Genomic DNA, 10,148 nt, shown 5'->3' with positions numbered 1-10,148 from the left:
TTACATGGAATAAAGCATATTCCTATTCAAATAATTGATCTGGTATACAATATATTGTTCTGATGAGCAAAAGATTTCTTGTTCAAATTAAGTAGTAAGAGATGAAAACACATTGATTAAAGCCCCTCCTCTTGTACTCATCTAAAACAAAATTTACATGAAATAAAAGATGTCGCTATTCACAAAAATAATGTACGACAGCTGATTTCTTGTTCATAAACAGAAAATAATTTCTTGTAATTTTTGATCTCTACACAATTCAACTTGAGATCAACAAACTATGATGTACAATGACTGATTCTAGTAAGCAAAAGGACTTTTTCATAGTTGGATCACCTTAGAGCTTCTTTGTCCATCCTTTTAGAATCCTGCAACCAAAATAACATTTTTATTTCAGTTTGTATGCATTATGAGTATTTTTATTTAACAAGAGATTAGATATTATGAAACTCATATACTTACTTGTTAGGAGATTGAGTTGCTGGAATTTCTGAAATTTTCTTTTTCAGTAGACAATTTCTTGAGTCGTGGCCAGTTCCACCGCAATTAGGAACCTTGCAATATCTTAGTTTCTTTGCAGCTTCAATGCCCCCAACTAACTTTTTTTCTTTTTTTCTTCCCTTTGTCTGAGATTGTTGTGGATTTTCAATGTGATAATCTTCATCTAGAGAATTGCTCTCTATAGATTGACTAATAGAAACATGTTCATGCTCTTCACTCATACGCTCATTTTTAGGAAAACATTGAACAATTTGCAGCACTCTTTGCCATTCCTTCTTAGCATATTCAAGACGACCTTTTGTCTTTAAAGATTCAAGAGTCAAATCTCTGAATGTAGAATGAAGACTCTGGAACTCGTTGTTATCATTACTGGATTTCATCATATGAGTAAACTTTAGAACCAATGGGTTTTCTTGCCTCCACTTAGCCAATAAATATTTATCAGGTAACATGAAATCGTTATGAGCACTAAGTACTCGAATAGAATGCCTGCACAAAATTCCTGAAAATTCAAACTCTTGGCAAGAACATTGAACAACCTCTTCTATTGAATTCCAATAGACGAAACGTCCACCATCTGTTTTGCTGTAGTGACGCACAAGATATGATCCATCACTATGTGGAAATAGACCATACTCAACAGAAAGTATCATCTCATCTTGTAACAACTTAAAGGCGAAGGGCGTGATAACTTTTGATGCATGTTTCTCCATCGGCATGAATGTCTTAATTTGAGGATTGTAATACTTTTGCCGCATTGTTGCCTCTTCACCAGCATGGTTTCTTATACTAACTGCAGTAGCAACCTGCTCAACAAATTCTTTTAAACTTTGTCTTGCATGTAAAAATCTTTTCAAATATGCATTAATAGATTCTGAGCGTCCAATCGTTGTCATTCCAGCAAAAAAGTATCCCTTCAAGTATGGCAGTGCCCAAGATGCACGATTTAAATATAGCAATTTTATATGCCTATCTGATCCAAGGTCAAACTGAGAGATCAATTCATCTATTGGAAATCCATCGACAAATGACATGTTCGAGTCTCCGAATGCCTATATGACATGTTCGAGTCTTTCACATCCATCAACAGTGAAATCATATTGAAAATCAACATCTCTGTCTTTCAAGCTCTTGCATATTTTCAATAGCTCCAGGGCATCACTTTCAATATTAGTTGAACTTTCTGATTGAACAAAGTTCCTTATATCTTTTTCTCTGAAACGCAATTGGCCTGGATCTACTCCCTTTTCTAATTCAATCACTCTTCTGATTAAACTTATTGAACAACCAGCTTTTGCAAGAAGTGTAATTCGTGTTTGATCAACAATGTCAATATTTCGATAAGCGGGGCAAATCGTACCTCTTTATCACTCAAAAGTTCATAATTGTGAACATTATCAAAATACACCACTGTCCAACGAGTGATGCCATCAAATATATCTTTGGCGATGGACATCTTGGCTTTACAGCTACATCTGGAAGATTTTCGATTTCTTTGTCGTTCTTTTTCAACTACCTTTTGAGGACGAGGGCTACCAGCTCGATGACAAACATAATCCTTTTTATAAATTCCCATAGGATATTCTACACTTCCTGAATGGCGATCACGTCTAACTGAAAAACCAAAACTTTTAGCAAAATTCATATAGTAATTGTAAGCTTCATCATCACTATCAAACACTTTTCCTATTTGCAAATCACCATCGCTAATATGAATAACATTCTCTTTTTTAAGTTCCTCATTTGAAGTTGTAATAGTTCCTACAACTGTATCTCCATTAATAAAGCACTCAATATCACCACATGGACAATGGCTTCTTGAAACTCCTATTGTCGAATCACTGGTATTGTTAAAAACCTGTATTTTTTAATTCCGTCAAAAGAAATAATTTTGTCACACTAAGTAATCCAACTATAGAATCAGTTCACTGAAACTGTAAATTTGTGTTATAAATCAAAAAGCAAGAAACAAATTGGAAGGCACAAAGCAAATATAAACTAAAAATTCTTTAATCACTGGACACCTCTGTTTCAAAAGTAAAATATATTTTTAACCCAAAATTTGATCAACAAATGAAAAAGTAGCAAAATACTAGTATATGCTTACCTCGATTATGCACTAGTCAATGTTGGAAGAAGAGAAAACTTAAGAAATAACCTTGGAATTTCATAGAAGAGCAATGGTTGCTTGGTCCCTTTTTTTCCGCCAGTTATGTACAGTAAATGCGCGATTTAGCGGGAGGGTCTTGAAAATATAAATTTTAGGGCATTAAGTGAAGTGGGAGAATTTCGGTGAAAAGACTAAAAAGGCTAAGCACTTATTGAGGTGGCAGGGACATTTATGTAAAATAAAAAATGGGTAGGGTGCTAACATATTACCTTCATGTAGTATGTTAGCAAAACCCATATATATATATATATATATACTACATCAAAACAGATGGTGGACATTTTGTCTATTGGAATTCAATAGAAGAGGTTGTTCANTATATATATATATCCGGTCAATTATCATACAAGTGGAGATGACGTTATCATGAAAGCAGATTATGTAAGAATAAGACCAAATCTCCAACATTATCTAAAGTTAAAAAGTCATTATTTTTTAATCAAAAGTAGTAACTAGGATATATGCTTCCTTATCTATTATGCGATGTGGGAGGTCGTGCCCATTTGCACATTTTTTTACTTTTGGGGACTATAATCCACTTTCCTTCTCCCTCCTATTTTCTCCACTTAAGATCTTAAATCAATGAAAAAAGATGAAATACCATTTTATCTTTTAACTTTTTACGATTTATAAATGTAAATTTAGTAAAAATAGAAAATATATGAGGTAAATAGATCCTCAAATATGCTAAAAACGGATTGAGAAAGCCAATAGATTGAACAATATTTGATTTCATTCGAGGTACATGCAAATTTGACAGAACACCAGAGTTATTAAAAATAAATTTAAGTGAAGAAAAGGATGGAGTTATTCGGTATTTGTATAGGTGAGATGTATTAGTCAAGGTACATACATTTGACAGAATACTAGAGTTATCAAAAGTAAATTAAAGTGCAAAAAAGGAAAGAAAATATGTGAAGACGATATGTGTCGATATATATCACATATTATATTGCTCAAAAGTTTATTTATTAATTTTCTAATCCTTTGTTGTGGAAGAGTATCAATATTTCTCTATTAAACTAAACATCAGCATTTAATTTGGCTCAATTTTGCTGTAGGTTTGGTCATGTATAGCATGTTTTGAATTAGTTTTAAGAGGCAGAAAAATGCCTAAAACGAGCTTTTGCTTGTATCAGCAAAACTAATCTGATTAGTTAAAACAAGTATTAAAACTTTCAGTTACTAATTTTCATTGTTTTAATAAGGCCAGGACAATGATTTAATTTCCATTGGTTGGTGGGTATTTCGACATTTGAGAATACAAAGAGAATTTTTTTATTTTTTAATTTTTGTGTCAAAACGAAGAATTGACCATGTGCCTAAATTTCACTTTATCTGTTGTTTTGTTATGTTTATTTAATAAAATTATTTAATAGCATTAAGGGATACTTGACTAAATTATTATTATTTTTTCCTTAAAATTTGAATAAATTGGGTTCATTTCTTGATTTGGCTGGTTGCGCACAATTATCAACTCGCTTATTGTGTTCCACGTGAGTGATAACGTGAATATCTGTTTTTTTTCCAATTATTATTCTTTTAACTTTTGTGACTTAACTTTAATTACTATTGGTTTTGGTTGTTAACTATAGAGCCGTCAATATGGGCTTAGCCCGAGTAAACGAGGATTTTAATCAGGGTTGGGCTAGGATTTTTGGAGCCCATTTAAAACCGAGGCTTTTAAGCCCGGCCTGAGTAAGCCCGTGGCCCGTGAGGATTGACTGAGGCTGCGTTGGGCCGACCCGTGGGCCTAATAAAAATACGTATTTAAAATATATAAAATATAAAAAATATATGACACAAAAAATAACAAGAAGAGTATCCCAAGCTTAAAGTTTATTAAGCTCATCATATTAAAAGATCAAAGTCTTAAAACATTAATTAATTTTAAAATTTTAATTATTCTTAATATTTAACAAATTAATATTGCATACGAATTGCAAATGTAGATGAAAGTAAAGATGTTATGCCAACCTTCTCATAAGTGGATTTAAATGTGTTTGATGAAGATGATGTGTGTGTTGGATATCCCATAAGCGTCATGGACGTTCTCTTGAATATTTTTTTTTGAGTTTTGACTTTTAGTGAATGAAATATAGTCTTGTCTCTTACTTTTTTAGTATTTATTGTGATATATTGGAAAAGTATAGAAAGTTATTAAGTTCTGTGAAATTTTTTCAATAAAATTTTTTTAACGTTTAAATATTTATCTTTTTTAGGTTAGAACTTAAAAAATATATATAATTATATTTAAAAAAATGATGGGTCGGCCCGTGGAGGCCCGCGACCCACATAGGGCTGGGGTGGGCTGACTATTATGAGGCCCATCAAAATGGTGGGCTAGCCCAATCCAGCCCGTCAATTACTAAAGCCCACATGGACTGGAATGGGCTAGCCCCACCCCGCCCATATTGACACCTCTAGTTAACTAGTGGTCACTTTTTTATTTGATTTCTTGGTTTAATAAATCAAATAATTTTGTACAAATAAACTCTGTTACGCCCTTGTTTAGTTCATTCACATTATCTGAATTATCCTTAACCATTTCCTAATATTAATCAAGTAATTAATATAAACTTACCTTTAACTTGCATTGTTCACATTTATTTTGGATTTAGATCTAAATATAATAAAAGAATCTTCAACCTTAAATCACTTTTGAAAACTACTTCTATTAGTAGCATAAATACTAAACAACAACAAACTCAGTATAATTTTACAAAGTGGGGTTTGAAGAGGATAGAGTGCATACATACCTTACCTCTATCTTACGGAGGTAGAGATGTTGTTTCAAATAGACCTCTGGCTCAAGGAAAAAATAAAAAGAAATAGAAACAAATAGTAACAACAACGAGCAAAAGTGATAAGGTGATAGATTATTCGAAGCGAAAAATAATATATAATAAAGGAAATTCGCGGATAAGGAAATACGAAAATATGAGATTAATACTAATGATGCCGGCATAAAAAGGAGAATCTTTCAAAAATAGAACAAAATTAGACAAGAATGTAAATCATATAATCTTTCACTTAATCAGAAATACAGGGTTCGAGCTCTATAAATGAAACAAATTATTGGTGACCCTCCCCTTTTACGTAGTCTTACACGATATGAATCTATATTAATTGACTAGTAACAGTTTCCCTTTTAATTAATTTTACGTGATATGAATCTGGGTTAATCCAACAGTACACATAAAATACCATATGGTTATAAACAAAAATACTACTCCTAAGTCCTACTCATACAACAAGTGGATTCAGTTAGTTGAAAAATCAGAAAATAAATGACAAAAGTGATTTCCAGAATTATGCAGAGGTCATGACTATACCCTACACACCCTATTTATCACCCAACCAAAACAAACTCTTCACAATTGGCCTATTTGTCTCCCCTATATAATACTGACAAATCATGCAAATCAGGAATTTTTCCCTATACCATTCATCTCCCTTTTCAAGAACCAATACAAAAATTAAACACTAGTAAAAAATATTCAAGAATCAAGAATGTCTTATACTCTTCTTTTCTTCTTCATCCTCATAAACTTGACCTTTGAAGCCATGGCTGCTGCTACACTTAGGCCAGGTTTTTACACAGAAACTTGCCCAGAAGCTGAATTTATAGTCAAAAATGTAATGAAAAAAGCAATGAAAAGAGAACCTAGAAGCTTAGCCTCAGTGATGAGATTGCAGTTTCATGATTGCTTTGTTAATGTAATAGTAAAAATTTCAAGAATCCATTTTTTTTTTTCTGTATTTGAAAATTCTTGTTTTTGGGTTAATTTTTGTATTCTTTTTTTTTTAGGGATGTGATGCTTCTTTGTTGTTGGATGATACACCAAATATGCTTGGAGAAAAACTGGCTTTATCAAATATAAATTCACTGAGGTCTTATGAAGTTGTAGATGAAGTTAAAGAGGAACTGGAAAGAGCCTGCCCTGGTGTTGTTTCTTGTGCTGATCTTTTAATCATGGCTGCCAGAGATGCTGTTGTTCTGGTAACTTTATTCTCATCTTTTCAACTTCCATTTCTAAAAAAGGAAAAAGAAAATCATTTTTTTTGGAGGGGGGGAGGGGGGGAGGGGGAGGTTTTCCATTTTGTAGCTCTTCTTCTATGAGCTTTTGTAGCTTGGAAGGGGTTTGGGTTGGGGGGGGGGGGGGTGAGTAGGAGAAGAAGAAGGATAAAATATATGTATCTCATAGTAACCTTAATTTTTTTTTTTTTTTTAAAATTTCCCTCGGTTTCAAAAAAATTGTTTTGCTTTGACTTGACATAAACTTTAATAAAGAATAGAAGATTTTTGAGATATTTGATCTTAAATAAGCCATAACATTTGTGTGGTGTAATAATAACTGCTTTTTATTAAAGAAATAGTGAAATGTGTCAATCTTTTTCAAACGGACTAATAAGGAAACATTGTCAATTTTTTTGAAACAGAGGGAGTATATATTATATAAATTTGATAAGGTCAAAGTAAGCTTAATGTAAACCAAAGGAACCCAATTATGGTGGTGTTCGGGATGATTGTGCGTACCTTTACTATTTTTCACCCCGTATTTGTTATCTTCCACCAGCACAGGTAATATGTAATGTTGCCCATCAAAAGTACAGATAAGAAAAGATCAAGTGTGTTTGTTTTGTCTCTGCTGGAATTTGAGGAACACAAATAATTCATTACGAGTATACTAAATTCTTTGTCATTGTTATGTATCATTAGAATTGAGGAGTGAATAGGATAAAAGGAAAGGGAAAAAGAACTTCAAGTTTTGTACTAGTATTATGATGACAAATCTTATCTTTTTCATATTCTTTTTACTATGCTGTCTTTTGAGTTACTTGGTAAAACCTATGTTGCATCGACTCTCCTAAAATATCGCCGGATACGTGTCGGATCCTCCAAAAGTGGTGTATTTTTGGAGGATCCGACACGAGTGCGATAGCATTTTGGAGAGTCCGTGCAACATAGGGTAAAACAGAGAATCTGATTTGTTTTAAACTTTTACTCAGACTGGAGGTCCAAATTGGGAAGTGAAATTGGGAAGGCTAGATAGTTTAACTGCAAGTCAAGAAGATTCTAACCAAATCATGCCAAGTCCAAGATCAAATGCAACATATCTCATTGATCTTTTCAACAGATATAATCTCTCAATCAAAGATCTTGTTGCACTTTCTGGTTCTCACTCCATTGGCAAAGGAAGGTGTTTTTCTATTGTCTTTAGGCTATATAATCAGTCCGGCTCGGGCCGGCCTGATCCTACCATTGAACCAAGATTCAGAGAGAAGTTAGACAAGCTTTGTCCACTTGGTGGAGATGGGAATGTAACAGGAGATTTGGATGCAACACCTGAAGTATTTGACAATCAATATTTCAAAGACTTGGTGAATGGTAGAGGGTTCTTGAATTCAGATCAAACACTTTTTACTAATCCTTTTACTAGGGAATATGTAAGAGAATTTAGTGTAAGTCAGGAGAAATTCTTTAAGGCTTTTGTTGAAGGGATGATAAAGATGGGTGACTTGCAATCTGGCTGGCCAGGTGAGATTAGACGGGATTGCAGAGTGGTTAACAGTCATCGTCCGCGAGTTGAAGTCTTGTTTGAGACTTCAAATGGAGGAGAGTGACTGCCAACTGAATTGGAGAAAGGTTTGAAAAAGTCTATTGTAGTTTTATGATCAGAATAGTATCAATCAGATTGTTTTCTTCTGATGTTTTATGGGTAACTTTGTTTGGATTTTACTTCAGTACTTGCTGGCTGGCCATGAAGGGAACCTTGGCGTAACTAGTAAAGTTACTGCAACGTGACCAGGAGGTCATGGGTTCGAGCTGTGTAAACAGCCTCTTGCAGAAATGCAAGGTAAGACTGCATACAATAGACCCTTGTGGTCTAGCCCTTCCCCAGACACTGTGCATTGCGGGAGCTTAGTGCACCGGGCTGCCCTTACTTCCTGGCTGGCCGTGGCTGCTCTTGTATAACAAAAGACTTGATTATACAGTACAATGAAATTTATGTAATAATCAAACAAATATTGAATCTGAATTAACAATACAATACAATACAATATCCACCAATTTAAGAAAAGCCTAGTATTTAAGAAAAGAAGAATAGAGGTGCCCCCATTATCCACCAATTCGGAAATTTCTCGGGTATAAAGAAAAGGTACAAAGTGAAGGGCAGCCTTGGAGCAACGGTCAAGTTGTTTTCCTATGACCTATAGGTCACGAGTTCAAGCCGTGGAATCAGGCACTGATGCTTGCATTAGGGTAGGCTGCCTACATCACACACCCTTGGATGCGGCACTTCCCCAGACCCTGCATGAACACGGAATGCTTCGTGCACCGGGCTGCCCAATAAAAAAGGTACAAGGTGGCAATCTATAACAGACTCCGAACCCAGATTTCACTCTACATGTATTAAAAAAATTCACTAACTAAGTCCATATTAACAAATTTCGAACCAGTAAATCAAATGGGCTGTGATAGAATTTCGAACTCGACGCCATAAAGTTCAAATCCTGAATCCACCTTTTAGAACACATGCCCTCAAGTATAAAGTAACTCAACCAGCAAAAGCATGAGTGCAGGAAAAACATTCTTACCGGGCATAGCACGTAGATTCCCAGGCTCTATAGTTACATAATCAGGATTTGCTACCACCATAGGAATTTTCTTAGAAGCACATTGCTCCGGTATCTTCTCAAGATCATCAAGATTCATTGGAAGTGTGTCACCAGAAGAAAGGCCCAAAGCATCAGTTCCGTGAACCAAAATAAATTCGGCTTCCTGAACATTTTCCACTACTTACTTCTAGTCAGAGGCCCTGAAGTTAAAAAACCAGAGCCACTAACCACTTAGTTGAGAAAGACTAACATTTTCTTTCAGTTCAAACAGTAAAGAAAGCTAAGGATATTAATCTAAGGAGCTCGCAAAACTTTATGTACCTCGAAAGAGATAGCACCCTTGTCGCTCCAAGTCATGTGAATGCATGATCTTCCTAAAGAGGCAAACCATTCGTCGTCTCTCCTGCCCATAATCAAATGTAATAGAACAAATTCACTTACAGAAACTACATTTGATTTGGTTAAGTTTTTCGCTCGAATTGACAGTCCTGAAAGCAACATTGTAAAATAAAAATGACATAATGTGAGGAATGAACGAGAGAAGTAGCAGTGATAGTCGTCGATGGTAAGTTGGTGACTATGTGAACAGTGAGAGCAGTCATTTTTTAGATGAAATATCAAGTGACATGCATAATACAAAGAAATTTGAAGCACCATATATTGAAGCATCTAAACTTGATGATCAATAGAAAGTTAGCGAAGAATTTGCTCAGTATCTACATTAAATGTAAAATAGGTAACCTTAGAAGATACTGATGTGTTAATTCCCCACTGGTAATAACACCAAGAAAGAGTGATGTATCAAATCCAAGGTTCTTCAATTTTTCCAGGGTTGTAGATGCTCTTCTTGAAG

At 34.3% G+C, this 10,148-nt stretch overlaps 2 protein-coding genes across 2 annotated transcripts; one reads left to right on the top strand and one right to left on the bottom strand.

The window, feature by feature from the left end:
* Nucleotides 1-458: 458 nt before the first annotated feature.
* On the bottom strand, nucleotides 459-1,535 carry LOC109206979 (protein FAR1-RELATED SEQUENCE 11-like). Its single transcript, XM_019369852.1, has one exon. It carries the CDS (start codon nucleotides 1,533-1,535, stop codon nucleotides 459-461), a length of 1,077 nt encoding a protein of 358 aa, XP_019225397.1.
* Nucleotides 1,536-6,048: 4,513 nt separating this feature from the next.
* Nucleotides 6,049-8,419, top strand: LOC109206987 (peroxidase 17). The gene is made up of 3 exons (XM_019369860.1): nucleotides 6,049-6,391; nucleotides 6,483-6,674; nucleotides 7,685-8,419. Exons 1-3 carry the CDS (start codon nucleotides 6,185-6,187, stop codon nucleotides 8,297-8,299), a joined length of 1,014 nt encoding a protein of 337 aa, XP_019225405.1. The 5' UTR covers nucleotides 6,049-6,184; the 3' UTR covers nucleotides 8,300-8,419.
* Nucleotides 8,420-10,148: the final 1,729 nt, after the last annotated feature.

This window comes from Nicotiana attenuata, unplaced genomic scaffold, assembly GCF_001879085.1.
Source record: "Nicotiana attenuata strain UT unplaced genomic scaffold, NIATTr2, whole genome shotgun sequence".
Lineage (NCBI taxonomy): Eukaryota > Viridiplantae > Streptophyta > Magnoliopsida > Solanales > Solanaceae > Nicotiana > Nicotiana attenuata.
The sequence above is the reverse complement of the archived record's forward strand: the minus strand, read 5'-3'. Positions and strand labels throughout refer to the sequence as shown.

Bases quoted from the DNA above. Each gene is read 5' to 3' on its own strand.
- LOC109206979 (XM_019369852.1), bottom strand. From the start codon at position 1,535: ATGTCATTTGTCGATGGATTTCCAATAGATGAATTGATCTCTCAGTTT.
- LOC109206987 (XM_019369860.1), top strand. From the start codon at position 6,185: ATGTCTTATACTCTTCTTTTCTTCTTCATCCTCATAAACTTGACCTTT. The intron at 6,392-6,482 runs GTAATAGTAAAA...TTTTTTTTTTAG, and splicing joins TTCATGATTGCTTTGTTAAT to GGATGTGATGCTTCTTTGTT. The intron at 6,675-7,684 runs GTAACTTTATTC...ACTTTTACTCAG, and splicing joins CCAGAGATGCTGTTGTTCTG to ACTGGAGGTCCAAATTGGGA.